The sequence below is a fragment of the Condylura cristata genome, unplaced genomic scaffold (genome assembly GCF_000260355.1).
Source record: "Condylura cristata isolate star-nosed mole 26May11 unplaced genomic scaffold, ConCri1.0 scaffold00024, whole genome shotgun sequence".
Classification (NCBI taxonomy): Eukaryota; Metazoa; Chordata; class Mammalia; order Eulipotyphla; family Talpidae; genus Condylura; species Condylura cristata.
The window spans coordinates 17,108,930-17,130,344 of NW_004567125.1; the positions used below are offsets into that span (position 1 = coordinate 17,108,930).

The 21,415-nt window shown below is 37.1% G+C and overlaps 1 protein-coding gene across 5 annotated transcripts in view; it reads left to right on the forward strand.

Moving 5' to 3' along the window:
* Positions 1-21,415, forward strand: part of DNM3 (dynamin 3) — a 484,254-nt gene that overhangs the window by 164,556 nt on the left and 298,283 nt on the right. For all 5 annotated transcript variants that reach the window (XM_012728988.1, XM_004688484.2, XM_004688483.2 and 2 more), the window contains exons 7-10: positions 2,833-2,975; positions 5,029-5,164; positions 6,910-6,977; positions 11,146-11,284. In XM_012728988.1, coding sequence (XP_012584442.1) covers positions 2,833-2,975; positions 5,029-5,164; positions 6,910-6,977; positions 11,146-11,284 — 486 coding nt within the window. The remainder of the gene's footprint in view (positions 1-2,832; positions 2,976-5,028; positions 5,165-6,909; positions 6,978-11,145; positions 11,285-21,415) is intronic.

Consider the following 21,415-nt stretch of genomic DNA (forward strand, 5'->3'; position numbering starts at 1 on the left):
TATTCTCAGAGGATATGCTTTAACTTTTGTGTAACAATTTAATCAGCTAATCAATCAAGTAGCTGCTGAATATTCTGATTGTTCACTTCTAGAAGGCACAAATAGAGACTAACACATTAGTAGGCTATGTATGACACTGAGTATTTAGACAAAACAAATTGAAGAATTAAAAAAATAAGAAAGAGTGGTATAATTCTATTTTAAGAAGCAAAACACAGAATAATGTAAAGTTTATACTTTTTAATTAAGGGTAGATGAATATTTGGAAGCTATAATGTAGTCCTATAGAGGTGTCTTTCAAAAAGTATGAATGTTTTTAGAAAAGAATCACTAGTTTGTCATGCAGAAACCATAACATTCTACCAGTATATTTAGAACTAGTATGTCCCTTTTTAGATTTTTGCATTTATGTCGTATTGGCATAAGAAAAACACAAGTGAACTGAAAGAAATCTGGGAGGCAAATCACTATGATTATTAGAAAGATGCTGTTAGAAACAAATGAGTTTGTGAGTACTGGAAAAATAGAAAGGATATAATTAACCATTTGATTATGACAGGTGACTCCCAAATTATGATATAATTAGATTCCGGTTGACTAAAAATTGAATGTGTTTTGTACTAAAGATCTCTTTCTTCTTGGGTAATTACTCCCTTTATTGTCTCAAACTAGAAAAGTTTTATTGCTGATTTAATGTGCACTAGTATATCTGACCCCGAGGAACAATTTCAGGGGGGAAAATGACAGTTTTGAGGAATTGAAAGAAATGTCAATTAATGGGGGTTTGAGGAAAGGGCATAAGTTGTGGATTTGGAGATGTAGCCTGTGCTGCTTTCTGTTATGTTTGTAGGTCAAGTTAAGAATTTTGACACTTGTCCTAAGAGCAGTTATTTTAGAGATCTGTGTAAGGAAATGGCACAATCATTTGTGGATTAAAAAAGGTCTTGGTGGAGAAGACCAGTGTGGAGTTAATGAGAAATGATGATTTGGCTTTGGTTATGGCTAGTGGAGATCAAAAAAAAGGCTTGATTGGGAAGTGCTTAGAGAAATTGAAAACCAGTGATAGATTAGCTTTGGTGAATGATGGGAAGGTGAACTCAAGGACAATTCCCAAGTTTCCAGATTGTTAAGAAATTGTCAAGATGAAAAATCCTGAAGGGAAGACTGGGTGCTTAGTATTGAACATACTGAGGTTTGAGGAGTCACTGACACATCCCGAAGGAAAAATCATCAGGTGTATAAATTAATATGTCTGCTGTAATGATAAGATATTTGGTCTGAAGATTGTAATTGATTTGGATGTTTAGACATTTATTGAAACATAGATGGAATAAGATTGCTGTAGGAGAGAACAGAGAGAATAAATAAGAGAGGTCTGAGAGTCAGATTTTAGAGTATCAGTATTTACAAGTATGATTGAGGAGGATGATTTGGTAAAGGACATGGAAAAGCTATATCTGGGAAGTTTAGGGGAAAAATGAGAGCAACTGGGGTCATGAAAACCAGGGAAATATGTGCTGCAGAAAGCCAAAAATGATCCACAATATTGTTTTGCTGTTGGGCTAAGAAGTAAAAGGTGAAACCAAATATTTTCATTATTTATTAGCCTATATGGCAGTCAGTTGGTTAATGCGGCTCATAGTTGTTGTTACTCTTAGATTTGGGACTGTCTCTTATCTCTTATGACATTGCTACTGGGAATGCAGTCTTCTCCATTCTTTTGGGTTTTTTTTTTTTGTTTGTTTAATTCTAAGTTGTAATAACAACATGTCAATGCAATAACATAATAAGTCATAGCTCAGGGCATGAGTTAAAATACATGAAACTATGAACAATAAAATGTACATTTATTGAATAGATATATTCAGGTAGCCTCAGATAATCTTTGAAATGATTGAAATGTTTTTTCAGACTGAACATATTAATTCCCCTTTGAGCTTATTATTTCCCCCCTGAATTTCTAGGAAATTTACACTCTTTTACTTGATTCTGAGTTTATTACTCTTAAATTCAACTAGATTATCTTTTCTTCTTTTAATTCAGACTTATCTTTAACTGCATTGTACAAAAAAGAACATAAGGCAGTGAGCTAACCAGTCTTGGATTTCCATTTCCATTTCTTCTTCAGTGCTTATATATTCTTGGACAATCATTAGAAATTTTTAAATTATGTTGAGCTTGAGGCACCAGTAGTGATCCCTGTGAAAATGTCAGCAGTTGGTAGAATTAGGTAGAGATATCAGGGTTAAAAAGAGCTTTTGCTTGATGGTCCTGGAGTCTTTTTTATGTAACCTGTTGAAGGCATAAGCCAGTGACTAACCCTAGTTGGACTTGGGCCTACAGGTGGAGGTAGAGGAAGCACCTGCTGAGTTGCAGAATGGAGAGAAAGTTTACAGTTGCAGAATGGAGAGAAAGTTTACAATTGATGGTTACTTCTGGGCCTGTGTGGGAGCCCCTTTCATTCTGTAGCTCTCTTTCCTTCACTTGGGGCACATTCTAGTTCAAAGTTTCTTTCTACATGGGAGGTGCTATGGTAAATCAATCTATGGCAAACTGTTACTAAGCAGCCTTATTAGTAACCTAAGTTGCATTTTAACAGATTACTAAACATTATGAGGTCATCCAAAGAAGTGACTCTAATTGAAGGAATTATGAGCATCCCCATAAGTCATTGGAGGAGAGAGTTTAAGTTTCTTCCTATTATCTACCCACACAACAAGTCAAATGTACATATGATTTCTCAAGTTTTATATGATGAGGAAAGTGGTGAAGGCAAGTTTTTGTCTCATGAGTTCATTTCTCAACTGTTGTATGATCTTTTGTCTTGTTCAGCAACTCACCAACCACATTCGAGATACCTTGCCAAACTTTAGGAACAAACTACAGGGTCAGTTGCTCTCCATAGAACATGAGGTAGAAGCCTACAAAAACTTCAAGCCAGAGGACCCCACCAGGAAGACCAAAGCCTTGCTGCAGTGAGTCTCCCTTCTTTTCCTGCCTTCAGTATTTTAAACTAATTTCTCCACTTTGGTTTTGCTTCAGGCTATCTGTCATGTTATTTTCTATGTTTGGTGAAAGAGTTAAGTAAAGTACATGAGGTTTGTATATGTTGTACAACATCCCTCGAACCTTTGTGTTTCTTGAAGAAAAGCTGTTGATTTTGTTCTCTTGTGATAAATTTAACCAAGTGCTCATCCCTGTGCCTGGTTTTGTTGTACTTTTAAATTGGATTCAATAAGTGAATAAAACCAATAGTGATAACACAGTTGGGGGTTTGTCTTTGTCTTGTCAAAGTAGACAAAGCTCCCATTGAAAATGTCATCTGGAGGGTATAGTCACTTGTACTTACTATTTTGTCATTTTAGTCATTTCATGTAATCAGTCTATTTGCATTTTTCCGATAAAATGAGATCCATAATTTCATAAAAGAGTATAGACCATTTAAGTCACTTTTAAATTTGTTTCAACCTTTTGAGCAATGATGTTAATGTAGCCCTTTAAAAATAAAAGATTGATTTATGTCTGAAGAGGGATGAGCCTAGAAAGTCTGAGTTATATATCGTGTTGTAAGCCATTGTTACCACAATAAAATTATAGATAAGAAGAATTACTTAAATTAACCAATTAATAAGTCATTCAAATAAAAAATGCAAAGGTGAAAACTGCTAAGTATTATTTTTTCACTGCTCATGGTTTTTCAACATTATTTTGGGGTTAATAACCCTGTCCCCCAGGGATCTTGGATTATAACAGCAGAATTGTTAGAAAATTACCAATTCCTGTGTCTTTTATCTTTATTTCCTCTTTCAACTTCTTCTAGCCCTTTCAGTCTTCTTATCTCTGTTCTTCAACTTGCTGTAAGTTCCTTTCAATCAGAAGACAAAAAGGAAATAAATAAAATGCACAATATTGTTCCTTTATAAAAGGGAGATTTTTTTTTAAATTTTTATTTATTTAATTATTATTTCCAAAGTAAACATTTGTTTAAAACACTGTATATGATCAAGAGGTATAGGCTCACACCTCATCAAATATGTTACCACACCACACCCAGCACCAAGGCATCTGTAATCTTCCACCACAGTCCATTGCTGTGGAGCAACTTCTAAATGTTCAAATCACAAAAACAACAAAAGAAAGCATTTTCAAGGGGTGACCATGTTTTACGTTCTGTGTTAAGAATTTAACATGTAGTAATTCATTTGGCACTCACAGTAGTACAGTGAGATAAGCACTGACTATTGGGAGAGAGGGAGAAGGAGGGAAAGAGACAGAGAGAGAAAGCAAGCAAGCATTCATTAAGCTTAAAATGAATGTGATCACTTGGTGGCTCCATGGAGATATGGGATGCTGCAGAGGGCAGTGCAGAATACCCTTGGATGAATAGTGCCATCCCCTGACAGGGGAAGCTCACGCACGGGAGCAGGAGAGTCTGCAGGTTTGGGAGTGAGAGAAGTTAAGGGTTTAGTCCACTGAATCCAGGGTAGCTGAGAGGAGACAAATGTCCAGTAGATCATTAGTCATATGGTCAGTATTCACATGAGAGACTGAAGCTGTGATGCTGGGGTGAGGCTGATTAGGAGCTGAATGAAGGGGCACATTTGGGGTTAGACCTCTGAAAGAGTGTGGTGTCAGAGGAGCTGGGGCTGCTTCACGACTTTATATAGTTTTGTTGCTTAACTTTAATTCTTCATTTCAGTATTCTTTTTATGATTGTAACTTAATGGAAAGAATGTATTTAATGACACTGGTATTTTACACAACTGTTATAATTAATAACTAAAATAATTACAACATCCCTTGAACCTTTGTGTTTCTTGAAGAAAAGCTGTTGCTTTTGTTCTCTTAATGTGTATTTTGACTTAACGTGTGTTTTGAGTCACGAGAAGTGTACATTGTTAACTCTGCCAGTAGGTGCCACTAAGAACCCCAGGAAAAGGACTGTAAGGGCTAAAATAGTAAAATAAGATCGGAAAATGCAAAGATTTATAATCTTAACTTGAATTTATTTCTTTTTTACAAATATAGGATGGTTCAGCAATTTGCTGTGGACTTTGAGAAGAGAATTGAAGGGTCGGGGGATCAAGTGGATACCCTGGAACTCTCAGGGGGTGCTAAAATCAATCGTATTTTCCATGAACGCTTTCCTTTTGAAATAGTAAAGGTTAGTAACAAATGTTAATTTTGCTCTCTCATTCACTTCATTTCCATATTCTTCATTCATAACTGTTCACAAAATATGTGACTGGTATGGAGCTATGATAGTTCTTTGAACAAAAGTCACTTTACACAGGTAATGAAATTGAGGAGAGAAACATTTACTGACTGAGATTCTGATCTCATTTAATGGAATCTAAAAACTTCAGATTCTTTGAATAAGTACTAAATGTTTTTAAGGAAAAGTGGGCCCTGATTAGATTGATGATTTTAAAAGAACTCTAGGTGAGCTGGGTTTTAAAGAGGCCAGGAAAGATTCGGAGAAACAACTGATGTGTACTAAGCAGTAAGGCCACACCAGGGGTGGGTCTACTTTCTGTGGGGTCTGAAACTCAAAAAACATGGGTAGAAGTGGGTGTTGGAGAAGAAGAATACAAAATATAAACACACACTTAGGCACAGGGTCTTGGAAGGGATTTATGTAAGCGAGAAACTCTGAAACTTAAACTTCTTTAGCTTCATAGGTAAAATGCCTCAAAGAAGAGGATGGAGAAAAATTGTTTCATGTGTGATTTTGGAAGAAGGGTTAGTAGGGCTTGGTTTACAATGGGGCATGCAGGAAAGAAAGGATTCATGATGACTCCTCGAGTTTTGGCTGATAAACTCAGTGAATATTAGTGCCCATCAGTTGAGTGAACTGAGGAGAAGCCATGTTTTGTGGAGGTATGAGTCAAGAGTTTGGTTTTGGATGTGGTAACATTAAAAGCCCAACAGGCGGCTAAGTGTAGTTTAGGGACTGTGCTACTTGCTTCACATACAGAGGCTGGTGCTTATGTCTTGGTGTGGGAGGCAGATGGGTAAATACATAGTTTCACTAAAATGTGCTAAGTAAAGTGATAAACTTCAGCATAGGGTGCTATGGAAACACAGCCCACGGACTTGAATCCCAGCCCAAACTCACAAGGGAGCCGGGCTTCTGAGCTGAGTTTGGAAGGATGAGTAGCTAGTTAAACAGGAAAAGGTGGGGGGAGGTTGTTCAAGACAGAAAGGCAGGAATGGTAAAGGCTGAGCAGTGAGTTCACAGGGTGTGGGTAGAGAGCTGAAGCAACTCATTGCTGTATGGCATGAAGTCTGAGTGGGAAAATGAACAAGGAGGCTGGAGAGGCCAAGTCTCAGTATTCAGGGCCTTAAATACAATGTTCTCTGGTATCCCTTAGTTTAGGTATAAATATAGAACAAACAAATAAATAAATTTAAGGTACTTGGAACTTATGGGAAATTTTTATTCAGTCTTCTATCTTGTTGGGTTGATAAACTGTTGATAGACTTTTACTAAAGAATCCCTGAACTCAGTGATCAGAGAAAGCAGACAACTTTTATTAATCACATAGTTGGGTGTTTCATGCACACCAAGTGACATTAAAGCACTCATTATGAATATATTACCATAGGCAAACAAAAGAATGAAGAATTACATTTTTGAAATGAATGGTCAGATTTAGGTTCCAGAGACATCCTAGCATGCCTTATCTGTAATAGAGTTAGAGTCCATTGCACTGAAACTCCCAGAAAGCCCACATTGCCTTGAACTTTTATATACACAGATGTTTTGACCATCTGGGTTTAGACTGGGAAAGACACGAGTATCCATTTATTAATAACAAAGTCAAGTAATTTTCATTCTTTAATATTCTCCAATGTTGTTATCCAAAGGAATTAAGTGTCATAATGTGGCTTAATTTGCATCTGCAGATGGAGTTCAATGAGAAAGAATTACGAAGAGAAATAAGCTATGCAATCAAAAACATACATGGTATCAGGCAAGTGATTCACATTTTCCTTGTCTTTAGTTCAAGCTATTAAAAGAAAATTAATGTTTATAAATGGCTAGTGAAGTAGACTTTTTGTCATCTGACCAACATAGATTTCAGAGGTGGGAGTGAGAAATAGGAAATCCTAGCTCAGGTCCAGTGGTCATTTCCTGTATTGTCATAGTCAGTCTTTTCCAATTAAAAGAACAAAAAGCCTTCCTGTACTCACAGTACTGTGTTCTGCACAACAGGGAATTTACCAGAGAGTAAAACCCTGTTTTTCAGAGCCTGACATTTTAGGGAGAGAGGCCTGACAATAACTTAAACAGTCAGGAGAGATTAATTTTGACTGGTATGATGGAGCAGGATTGTGAAAGATTAATAGAGGTGTTTACTTTTGAGTGGAACCTTACCTGTTTAGAGGACAAGGATGATTTCAGTAGGCAAAGGTGTCTGTACCCCCAGCCTCCTCCTTTTTTTTTCCTTTTCTTTATCTTTCTGTTTGGGGTAAATGGCAATCCGTGAGATGTGATAGAATGTTATTTTTGAGACTGGAGGATAAAGAAAGGGCTTAAGGTGAAGTAGGGCTTAAGGTGAAGTAGACACAGAGGTGGCAAATGCAGCATGTATTAATGGAGCATGGACTGGTGTGTTAAGAACGGAGTTAAGATGTAGTCAAGAGAGCAGGGGATGCTGGGAGTAGAACTTGTGCCTGATTTTTCCTTTGCATAAAGTAGGTTCTTTCTCATTTACTTTCTTTAAAGAAATATGATAAGAAAAACTTGAATTTAAAACATATTTCTGAAGTTCACCTACAGAGGGCCAAAAATAATTAATGGAACATGTGTTCCATTAAAGTGTCATAAATTCAAGGAGGTAACATAATGGAAGTGTCCAGTCTTTTGGTAACTGTATCTCAATTTTGCCACAGTGCTAAACTGAGATTACTTGGAAATAGAGACTGCGAGGGCATAGGCTGGCCCAAATGTGCATGTGATGACTGATTTTTCCAAAGGAGTTACAACATTTGAATTAATCTTCATTTTATTTATTTGTTTATAATTATTTTTATTGAAAGATTGATATATTTATGTGTGCAAGAACTGGGGTTTAGGCCAGAGGTGCAGGGATGAGAGGAGTCACCAGAGACAGAGTGGGGAGCAAGACAGGCTGATGGACTGAAATACACTGCTGAGGGGAGCAGTAGGTGGTACAGGAGAGGTCTGCTGCACCATGTGGGTCAGCTCCCTGGCCGGGGATCGAATTCTTGCTGAAGTGGCTGAGGATAGCTTCATAGTGCTGAGACTTAACACCTTGCACCACCAGGCAGGCCCTTGTCTTTAATTTTTAAAACTTGGGTAGTCCATTCTACAAGTCTCAAATACTATGTGTCAATTGTGTTTACAAAGTAGAAAGTAGAAAAATGTCTGTAATCAAATCAAATATTTTCCCCTTACCTTCAGGAGGATTTCAAAGTTGCCTGTTAACTGTTAATTTATTCCCTATTCCTCAAATCCAGAATACATCTCATAGAAGAAATGTACCTTGCACTGTAACTATGCAGAACTAGTATTTGCTTGTTGCTTGCTTATCATGCTGTGGGACCATCTCACAGTTTTTAGTCATTACGTATTTTCAGTTAACCAAAATATGATACCTTTACTTGCTTTTAAAACTCCTTAGCAGATCATTTTTGCTGAATGGAATTCAGCAAGGAATTCTCTATTTTAGATTTATGATCCACATGCAGACCACCAATAGAGATTGGTTGTTGTTATTATTCTGGTAGTAACTGGTAATTATTATTCTGGTAAGAAAGGTGGTTTCCTGAGTATAAGACATATTAATGGTGTGATTATGTAGGCCCTTAGATACCCTTCATTTGAAAAGTTTATTCCCATCTGATTCTATTAGTTATTTGAATAGTAGAAACCACTGTGCCCACTAAGGATCTGGTGGTCTTTGTTCTGCCAACACTGGGTACCTCATGAGCAAGGGAGGGAGATGGTCCTTCTGGGGCAATAGTGACTGTTCCTACCAGTGTGGTAATGGACTAAAATGTGTGCACAGACCACTGCAAAGTAGGATGCTGGGTTTGAAGAAGGAAGATCTTGTCAGCAACAGGATTGGAGAAAGCAAGCTGTAGGAAGTGGTTGCTTTTGATCTGAGCTTTGAAGCACAGGTGGGATTTGGACAGACTGAAATTGTGGAGAAGGTGAAATGAACATCACAGATGGAGGCAAATACATAAAATATTGGTATGAATATATTTGTGGAAAGGCAAATGGTCTGGTTTGGATGACACAGGGCACATGAAAAGGAGAGAGAAAATAACTCAAAGCAAGGTTAAGGTCAGACAGGGGGAATTTTTTTTTCAAGATTTATTTATTTATTCGTACAGAACTGGGGTACAGGCCAGAGATGCAGAGGGTGAGAGGATTTACCAGAGACGGAGTGGGGTACAGCACAGGCAGATCGACGAAGTACACTGCTGAGGGGAGCAGCAGGTGGGTCAGGAGAGGTCTGCCTTGCCATGTGGATCTCCTCCCGGGCAGGCAGGATCGAACTCATGCAGAAGTGGCTTAAGCTTCTTTGTGCTGTGCTTTAACCCGCTGTGCCACCAGGGAGGGCCCAGGGGGATTTTTTTTTTTAAGTTTTATAATGAATTTATTTGTTTATTTTCTTACATCATTTTAATTTTTGTATAGTGTTTGATTTCTCCCAGATGGGGGAAGAATTTTCATGTTAGACTAAAGAGTGTAGATTCTGTTTTGCAGCTAAAGTGAAGAAATTACATTTACAATGTAGTATGACTACCACTGAGAAATAGTAATCACAGGGCACTATGCAAATGATAAGAAGGGACACAGAGTAAAGATGGTATAAGGGAAGCATTAAAGAAATTTCTCAAAAAAGGTACTAGAATTGAGTTTTAAAGGAAGAGAAGTTAATTAAATAAGAAATGAGAGGAGGAAAGGACAGATCTAGGAATGGGGAGGGTTAAGTGCTGAGTCTGGAAGCAGCAGGCCTTTGGCTGCTGCTCAGGGTTCAGGGTGCCTCTTACTGTAACTTTTTTCCTATGGACATATCACTTAAATATCAGTAATGATTTTCTTTTCTCTTTCTTGCTCTATTTCTCTTTTTCTTACACACACACACACACGCACACACACATACACACACACACAGTTTCTTGAGCTCCTACATGGCATGAGAAAAGCATTCTTTTATCAAAGCCCTCCCTGGTGGCACAACGGGTTAAGCACAACACTATAAAGCAATCCACAGCCACTGCAGCATGAGTTCAATCCCCAACCAGGGAGGTGACCCACATGGTATGATAGACCTCTCCTGTCTTGCTGATGCCCTCAGCAGTGTATTTCAGTTAATCTGCCTGTTGTGCTCCCCACTCTCTCTGGTGACTCCTCTCACTGCCCCCACCTCTGGCCTGGCCTGTACCCCAGTACCCCAGTTCTTGTATACATAAATAAATACAATCTTTAAAAAAAAAAAGCATTCTTACATCAGTTTGAGCAAAATTATGGGCAAATGAAAAGAGATGTACTATTTCTGCATTTTTTAGTTTTGTATGTTCATCTTGTACAATTTAGGCATCCGGTCTGAAGCTAGTCCTCCTTCTCTGCCTTCTTTTTCCTACAGCACCTCAGGACTATATACTGGAAACTGCTGAGCTCACTATTAACAGCTTTCCTGGAAAGAGTAGACTGTGTAGTCCAGTAATGCTGCTGTGTTTAGGTTCAAAAAGTGAGGATCTTTTCACACCTCACAACAAATTGGAGAAGGTTGCTTTTAGAATACTTTAGAAATAGAGATGAAAATTTAGGACATCATTTCTATTATAACATACCTTTTTACTGTTATGAAGCAATAAAATTAGACAAAAATTCTGTTAAATATGAAAGGTTGCAATATGGGCTGTGAAAACAATATGGGGACTATTTTCAGGTAATGTTAATCATGTATACAGTGAAGTTGATTATGACATGGTAGCTTGAAAGATATTACAAGTGACATTATGGATAGAATAAATCTTGTAACATTCAAACTTGGGGATTATATGCCTATGTTAACTGGCATGTCATTTAAAAGATTTTTCAAAAGAGTACTGTATATTACTCAATGTATAAAATTGGATTTGCTTCTTTCTTTTATGCAGGACAGGGTTATTTACTCCAGACATGGCATTTGAAGCAATAGTCAAAAAACAAATTGTAAAGTTGAAAGGGCCTTCATTGAAGAGTGTAGATCTGGTAATGCAAGAATTAATCAACACCGTCAAGAAGTGTACCAAAAAAGTAAGTTTGAATTACTTAATACTTGGCCAGTGCCAGTTGGTCTACCCATATTTCTCACCCTGTTGCCCTGACCCTTACTTTGTTATGGAAGGATGTGCGCTTGCCCAAGGAAGGATTGTGAAAAATACTGGGTAGAATTGCTTTCATGGTAGAAGGACATATTGTTTTTTATCGCCCCTTTCCAAATAGAGTTTCTTAAATCAGAAAGTATATTTTAGTAAGCTAATTTTTATCGTTTTAAACAAGATAAACACCACTTTAGAACAACTGGGTGATAGCCCTAAACTAATTTTTCTTATGATACATAGATGGAAGTAATGGTAGGGAAAGTGGGTCATTGATTTTGGGTATATCAGCAGGGAAATTCTTATAAATTATAAATCACTTCACTTGAACCTCGACATTTTGGGAAGGGGCAGTGTGATGTAGAAGTTCCCAGCCCAGCCTCTGGAGTTCAGTTACTGAGACACAAATCCTGCCTCTGACATACTTATTATGTACCCATGAACAGCAAATGGACTTGTTAATTTCATTGTGAAGTGGGGATGATGATGATAACAATAACAATAATGCCTCAGTGAAGATAAAGCAAGGTGATGCCCGAAGCCCCTGCTTGCATTTACTGAACTGATTAGCCTTGTAAGTGGTGGCTATCAGTCAATGCCAATTTTAGTAGCACCCAGTATTCTCGTCTTGTAATATCCATTGATTGTATCATGTAGAGTGGTGATAAAAAGACTTTCCAATCTCAGGACACCTGGCTGAGAGCATGGAGGAATTGCGTTGGATTCCATGCAGAATGGAGGGAAAGGAGTACCCTCTGTTGGTACTAGTACTTAGTGATAAATAATGATGTTCAGGGCTGGGTAGCCTAATCCCATGACAGTTAATGCAGGTACTTCTATCACTTCTTGAACATATAGATTCTTTTCATTTTGTTAGTTTTATTCCTCGTCTTTTTCTGTGCATTTATACTGAGTAATCCTCCTGAAAAAAATAATGAGAAGAAAGAATAAGATAAAATGAGGTATATAAAGAATGCTGATTAATATGTATATCGATCCCCAGTTATCTGGCAGAAAAACTCAGATGAAGGAAAGATGGAAGTAGTAGAAAAGGAAAGTAGGTGATGTTCCTGGACATCAGTACTAAAAGGAGAGAGTGAAATGGAACTAGCTCACGGTCCAGGAGACATTGTGGAAATTCGGACCTATTTTTAGGCCTCTTTCTTTTCTTTCACACTTCCCCTTAGAGTCCTAATCTGTCTTCTCCAGAATAGGAAAGGCCATAGGAGTTAAGGAAAGGATAAAAAATATACATGGGACAGAAAATACATTTTATACTACTTCCTCATTTGGAAACTTGAAACCAGTGAATAACACTTCACATCCTGCTGTCTTTGTCTATGACTCAAAAAGCAACCAGTGTGCAGGGGGCCCAGTGGAGAACTATGGTTCCCTGGTGGTTGTTATAGTGTGGTGGCAAAGATCTGAAGAGGTGTGTTCCTATTCCTCTGTACAGTATTGTAAACCAATGACACCTCAGTAAATATAGTATACTAATTGGTAATTAAAAATATAATAATGTAAATTTCTCTGATCTTCACTGATACTGAATTAACTACTGCAGCATCTTCTATTAGGCACACAGATTTCCCAGCCTGTCACACAGATGTCTTTTTCAGACACTGGTTTCTAGATTGCCCCTGTACTCCTGTTCCACAAGTTAAACAGTCTACCCTCCAAAGGCCATACTACATGTTGGAAAACTTGATTAGTTATCTTTAAAAAACTGCTATTTATTGACAAAATGGAGGCAGGACAATGCTAAAAGAATGTGGGGGTGTCATAAAAACCTTGATGAGCTCTGCATTCAGATTATTTCACAAGTCTTTAGCTTTTCCCTCCACTGTAAAGAAAGCAAAACGGGAAATCATAGATGAAGGATGTGGTTTATGTAAGACAGAAGACGCATAACTCCAATCAGCAAATCCATATGCAAGGAACAGGCCTTGGCTTGACATCAAAAGATTGGCACATGTGTGTACATTTATGTTTTAAGTTATATAAAGTGTTTATGGTATGTATGATTTTTTTTTTTTTATCATTTCCCATTGTATCCAACTTACTGGAAAAACCAACAGTTGGTCCTGATGGCATGGGATGAGACAGCTTGTTCCAGACACATCTTGGCTTCTATTCTTTGCACTCCACCCTTTGAACCTCCCTTTCTATTGTTCTCTCTTGATCAGCGGTGGTTGCATGTTTGTGTTGCCTTCTCAAAACCTTTTATTTTTTGCCTTAAATAAAACCTAGCGTTCTCCCTGAGATTGTTGTTTATCTTGCATTTCTCTTCACTGGAGGACATTTATTGACCCAAACCAAAGCATCTAAGGACTGGATCAGTCATGGCATTTGCCTACTTTTCTTTTTGAGGCTTCCAAATATCATGCATCCATCTTCCTATAAAAAGTCTTCTGTTAGAGGGAGTCCATCTTTGTGTGACAGTGACACAAGCTGCCATAGACCATGCACTTGGGAACAAAAGACCCTCACAATTTTTGACTGTTGGAAGACTTTCAAGAAGGCCAGAAAGGAGTAGGAGATGGCCCTGCTAGCTGGGATCTAGATAATGAAGACATGGCACTTACAAGATGGACAGGGATGAAAACTGGGCCTCCAAGAATAATTTATGAAAAATAAATATACAGCCTTAAAATAGAATACATACCAAAATACCCAGAAACAGCCCTTTTGTAAGATTTTTAATGACAACAACAAAGAACTTAATAGTGGTAGTGGAGTGGTGGATCCAACAGCCAGCGCTAGCAAAATGGCAGAATTCATATAGCCTCAAAGTTGTCCTGCTTGAACTTTGGTACCTAATGAGGTCTAAAGAAAATATGAAACTCACTTAACCATGAAAAGAACAGTGGTACAGCAATTAATCAAAAAGGAAAACCATAGTTCCCCCTCCCTTCCTTTGATTTAAGCAGTCTTAATTTTCCACAGTAGTAAATTTTCTAGAAATGTCTTTGAGACTTCAGAGTGCTACAAGGAAGTTCTAGAAGCTCCCATTCAACTGAAGTCTATCTTAAGATACTGTAAATCATACTTATTTTTGTCCATGTAAAATATATGAATTGTACCACAATAATAAAGGATTCAGTTAAGGCTCATCTGACAGCATCTTTGCCACCTTTTCTCCTGTTGCTACCAACTCCTGGCCACTTCCTTGCATTCTTCAAGATATTTGAAACCTCTTTCCTTTCTTCTTCTCTTTGCTGTGAAGCATTCTGGGAAGAAAAATGGAAAAAGTGATTCTTCCTATACCTAATTTCTGTCTCCAAACTCCCATCTTTCCTTCTCTCTAATCCTTTTATCTTCCCCAGAACTTCCTTTAAACTTGAAGACATCTTTAGACCTTTGGTCTTCATTGTATTCCAACCATCCTGTCTCCTGATTTTATTTTATTTTTTTTGACCATTCTATCAATCTGAATCCATTCAAAGGGAAAGCGTGTACAGTAATTTGAACTGGGCTGTTTACTATAGAAAGTTGTTAACTCTACCAAAGGGTTGAGTACTAAGGACTGATTACAAGAAATTAAGAGATGACAGAATGTAGGAATAGTAGATATTGGAGTAGGTGCTAAGGACCTTCCCTTTGGGCAGCATCTGGAAAGAAGACCCTGCTCAAAGCTAAGATCTGAACCTCCTTCAGCAGGGCCATATATGGCTCAATGAACAGCAGAAGTTACTGGAAATCTTCCCTCTGGAGTATGCTAGAAGCAAAAAGTTGTCCTAGGGAGGCAGTTTGCTATAATAATGTTGAAGGTGGGACCAGGAGTATCAGGGGAAGCTGTAGCTTCCTTGCCAGTCAGAAGCTTACTTAACTCCCTTCAAACCAGCACCTAGATCAAACCTTCCCTTTCTACTGCTGTGCCTTTCTAAGTCCAGCACCTCCTCAACGCCCACCATAAACTTCCTGTTGAACCATCTGGCAAAGTAAAAATACTTAAAGGAGTCAGAATTATTTTCACAGAGGGGGTGAGAGATTGAATTTAGAGTTAAGAGATAATAAATTGACAACCAGGGCACCCACCCTTAACTTTATGACCTATTCCTTCAATTGTGTGGATTAACTTTGCCATACACTGAAACTCCTAGGCTGGTCACAAATGTACCAACTGTCATTTGCCCCCTTCCCCTCCAGGTTGCTGAAGAGGTTGGGGATAAAATCATCTGTGTGATTACATTGTAATAGCTAGTAACTTTCAGTGTTCCCCACTGTGATATTAAACTTTTAACTATCTCTTTAAGCCACATTGCACTTCACTATTGTCCTTGAACTTTCAGCAATTATTGGAAAGAGAAAATAGGAGTCACAAAAATTGGAACATTAATTTCCCCTCATCTACCCTTCAAATGGATCAGTTTCCCCAGTCTTGCCTCTCCTTCTTCCAGCCTTTATAGCACTAATATTCCTGACCAAGGTAGTATCCCTTCTCCTGCACTTTTACCTCCTTGAAGAACTTACTCTTTTGTTTCCGGAGTCATCAATTTCTCCATTACATTAAGAAACAATCAGCATATAAATATGTTTCTCTTAACTTAAAGGCAGTGACATCTATATGAAAAATCTGTTGCTTGCTCCATTCCTATCCTTTATAGCAAAACTACTTTGAGAAAATCAGTTTATGCTTGTTTACTTTCTCATCTTCAGTATATTTTTTGCCCTCTGAAATTTGGCTTCCATCACTCTATTCACATCCTTACGGCAAGTGACCAATAGAGACCTGTCTGGCAAATCTTATAGACCATCTAAATGCCCATACTGTGTTCTAAATTTTCTACTTTCCTTTGTTGCTGACATACCTCTCCTACATTTTCTTCCATGTTTCTCATGATTGTTCCTCCAATATCCTTCAAGAGTTGATTCACCTTTGCTGCCTCAAAAGCTGGAGTTGTACAGAGCTGGTGTCTGATTTTCTTTTCTTCTCATTGTCATTCCCCTGGCTGAACATAATCTCCTTAAAATATTGCTGATCCCCAAATCTGTATCTCCAGCTCAAATATCTTTCCTGACACTGTCAGTTATTTACTGTAACCACTCTCCACCTCCCAGCCTCACCCTCATTTTAGCCCTGAACAGCTTTTTAAACCAAATTATTCCAATGTACTCAGCTGATCTTTCTACTTCCAGTTTGGTCACTCTCAAATTTATTCCTCCTACTACTGTCAAAGTTCCTTCTAAAATACAGACATTTTCAATAGTTCCTCATATCTTGAGAATAAAGCTCAAATAATTTACAGTTGTATTTAATTTTGTCCTCTGATCTTTGACTACTCCAGCTGTACACCTCGTTACTATTTACTTGTTTCAGTTAATTTCTGAGCGATTTGCACTATTCTTCAAGATTTTTCTTGTCTTTTATATCTGCACATGTGATTATCTTTGTTTACAATGTCTCCTCTGTTGCCCCACTATTCCCATCCCATCTTACCTGTCATCCTTTCTCATTTTAAAAAATATAATTTATTTATTTATATACATTTTACATCATTGTTTGCTTTTGTGCAATGTTTGCTTTCATTTTCTCAGGTGTAGTACCCACAGAATTACCACCACCTAGTAACCCATGCACCATCTCCATAGTCCCTTGTGCTTTCCCACCCTTGTTTTGACTCCTCTCCCTGTAGAATGTCTCTAATTTATAGTTGCTTGTTAGTTTTGTTTTGTTTATTATTATTTTTCCCTCTGATCTTATTTGGTTCCCCTATATCCCTCCCAAAGTGAAGCCATTCAATATATTTCTTTTTTTCCCTCTGATTTATTTCACTGAACATAATCCCTGCTAGCTCTGTGAATGACATCAATTTAGCTTTTTTTTTTTCTACTTTTGGGCATTTGGGTTGTTTCCAAATCTTACCTATAGTAAGTAGTGCTGCTATAAACATAGGGGTGCAGGTTTCCTTTTAAATTAATGTTTTTGGTGTCACACCCCAGATTTCAAACTATACTACAAAGCCATAATAATTACAACAGTATGGTACTAGAACAAAAAACAGACACACAGACCAATGGAACCAAATAGAAAGCCCAGAAATAAAGCCACATATATGTGGAAAACTGATCTTTGTTTGACAAAGGAGCAAAGGACAGTGGAACAAGGACAGTTTGTTCAATAAATGGTGCTAGAAAAGCTGGACCATTATATGCAAAAAAATGAAACTAGATCACTACTTCACACCATGCACAAAAATATAAACTCAAAATTGATGAAATAATTGAACATAAGACCTGAAGCCATAAAATATATACAAGAAAATAGAGGTAAAACACTACATGACATATATCTCAGTAACACCTTTAAAGACTCATGTCCCTAAGCAAAGAAAGTAAAGGAAAATATAAACAGCTGGGATTACATCAAATTAAAAAGCTTCCATACTGAAAAAGAGACATTAACCAAAACAAAGAGACACCCTACTGATTGGGAGAAAATTTTGCACTCCCTTTTCTCTTTTAAAATTCTGCTCTATCATTATTTTGTTCTGCAGGGATTCTGTGAGTCCTTTCCTGGCTTCCCTCCTCCCTCCCTTCTCTTTCACTCAATATCCCTACGTTTACTTCTGACACAGCATTTTGATACCACATTGTGATTTGTAATGTGTTGGTTTGTGTGAATGATTCTTCTTGTTGATTTTATACTTCTTTAAGAGCTGTGCCCCTTATCTTCTTATATCTGGCACCCACACAATGACAAAGCCTACATAAGGGACTTTCTATGAATATTTATTAACAGTCCAGATCTAAATTTACCTTGATGCCAAAAAAATCTTAGTTTTTAAAGAATATTTTAATCATTACTTTTAAAATGATAAAGTTTGGCCAGGTTTTCTTTCAAATATCCTTTTTCTTATTCTTCATTTTGGATTGATGCTTACCCTCATTTCTTTTACTACTCTAGTTAAAATCTTTTGTAAAGTCAAATAATCCTAATTAAAGTTGCATGTCCTAGGACTTTTTTACTTGATCCCTTATGAAAATGAGCCCTGGAAAGTTGACCATGTAATTTATCACCTAAATGCAGAATTAAAAAAAATACATATTTACTTATACATATATATTTTATTTTATTGTTCATTTTTGTACAATGTTTGATTTCTCCTCTCAAGTGTAATCCCCCTAAAATTCCCACCATCAAGTCACTCTTGAACTGTCTCCACAGTCTCTTGTTAAATGCAAGATATTTTTGTGATTGAAAGGGGAAACCATTAATACTTCCATAAATAAGAATAAATAAGAATAAAACTGAGACTACCCAATCTAGTTATGCTAGCTGTGTTATGTATATGTGTGTGTGTATTAAACTTAAAACTTTATTTTCATTTACAATCCAGTGTGTTGAATGTCTTATATGTAAAATAAGATATTTATGCATAAATAAAATACATTATGCATAAATATGCTACATTAACATTAGGGAAAAACATGGGATTTATGTATGTTCAGATAACAAAGAGCAAAACCAGTCTTCTAACCTGGGGGATGTACTTCTGAGGTGTTTTCTCCCTATTGTCTCTAGGGCACAGCCAGACAAGACAGGGATATTAGATCTCTGTGAGCTACTTGGCTTTACTCCAGGGACAGCTTATCTTTGGAATTTTTCTGTCAGGCAACTGTTTTCAGTTGATTTTCTTTACCTTCTCTCCAGTGATCATTGTGGGGGTCCCAGTTCCTTTTCAAGATGCACTGAGAGGAATATCTTATCATTATTATTATTATTTTAAGATTTATTTATTTATGCATAAAGAACTGGGATACAGGCCAGAGGTGCAGGGACAGTGAGAGGATTCACCAGAGACAGAATGGGGAGCAGAACAGGCAGATCAAGGAAGTACACTGCTGAGGGGAGCAGCAGGTGGATCAGGAGCTGTCTGCCGCACCATGTGGGTCACCTCCAGGGCTGGGGATCGAACTCATGCTGAAGTGGCTTTTGCTTCTTAGTGTTGTGCTTTAATCTGCTGTGCCCCCAGGGAGGGCCCCAAACATCTTATTTTTTTAACCACAACTTAGCAACTATGCCATATCTGGCCTCTCAGGAACCATATTCTTGCATCATTATGATTTCTACTAGTTAAAGTTGTTTTCTGTTTAGGAAAAAAAAAAAAACCTTACAAATAAATAAAAGATATCTTAGTTGATGGTTAGAAAGAAATACAGGGAATAATCTTCTATTGAAAAATACTATTTGATTTTTCTGTGACATTGTTAGGTAAGAAAATACCTGGCTTGAATGCTCACAACTAGATAAGTAAATCTCAAGTCCTTACCATGGACTTCAAGGCTCTGCATGATCTTGCCCCTTTTCATCTCTAAACTCACTTCCTCCTCTTTTTACCTCCTCCTAGTCCCCTTCAACCATGGCCTCATTTCTTCAAGAGGTCAATTCTTTAACCTCTTGGTTACTCCATGACCACAGGGCTTTTGTACTTCTTCTCAGTGTTGGAAAAGCTGTCTTGAATATCTACGTGGATCACACTTTTGCTTTTTCCTCAAGTCTCTGCTCAAATGTTCTCCAATCTTTCTCTGACTTTTCTATATACAAGTGTGTATGCCTCCCTTCCAGCACACACAAACACAGACACCACCCTTTCTTTACTTACCAAACTTTTCTGTGCAGCACATGTGACCAAGTGAATTACACACTATATGTCTTTTGTTGTTGGAAAACAAAGGTACTTTGAGAATGCAAGTTACATGAAAGTAGGGACTTGGTTTTTGATGTTCATCACTCTAACTACAACCCCTAAAAACATCCAGGTTTTCAGTAATATATATATATATATATACATATATATATATATATAATGTATAAGTCACACACACATATGTAACATATACATCACATACATCACATCATAGGTGTACACACCATCACACACATGTTTATGCCATATACATGTATGTATATGTATAATACATGTATCATATTACATCTCTATATTATTATATATAATACATACATATATGTATATATTATACATATATACATATATACACAAATATATATACATATACACACACATATGAGGAATAATTGAAATAAAGGAGTCTTCTTTCATTGACTTGGCAGGTGATGCTGAGTCTGGTTTAAGTAGCCACTTGATAACCATTTGCAAGCATTTGTAGCAGAGAGGAAAATGCCTGCAAAGCATCAGGCTTCAATGGAGCTTTTCCATAGGTTTGGCCAAAGTAACCATGGTTTTTTACTTTGTATAAAAATCAGATTATTATTTTAAGGTATTTTTTGATGCAGTATTAATCCCATCCTGACTTGATATTAGGAAGGTTTTTTTTTTTCCATTTTAAAACAATGTTTAATTCCCCCCTCCTCCCCAATTCAACCCTTGCATTATCACCACAGCTCTCCACATTCCTCCTTCCCACCTTCAGACTCTATTAGGAAGTTCTCTGAATTACTTAGTAAGACTGTATTCTCTTCTGACTACCTTTCTCTTTCAAGTCTACCCAACATGGACTCCCCTCCCCCCACCATATGTATATTGATAAAGGTAAAGTTGGCTTACAACATTGTATATGTTTTCAGAGTTATAAATTCAGATATTTACAAATATATATTTTCACTCCATTCCCACCACCAGAGTTCTAATAATCTTTTACCATGCTCAGTTGGGATTCTTCTTTCCTAGAACTTATATCTTTATTCCTTTTTATTTAGTAAATAACCTTAGAATTCTTTTCATTTCTCTTTTCAGAAAAAATGATATATTTTTCCATCATATGTCTTACCTTTTCTCCCACCACTGGCAGAAAATATTTGAAGTTTAGAAATTTAGGATTTGTCCACTTAGAAAAGGCTATTGTACACAATGCTACCTGGATGGTATCTGGCTGCTTTTACCAACTTTATTTAAGTCTTCTGAGACTTCCCATGCCATTCATAAAACAGAGAATAGTCAATAAGGAGTTTTCCCACTTACTCTTATGTAGTTTCTTGAGTTCTTGATATCAGAGTTATTTCTCACCTTTGTGCATATGAATGCTTCTGTGTTTTTCTTTTTTTTTTTTTATGACAAACCTCTGATGTCCAAATAAGTATTTT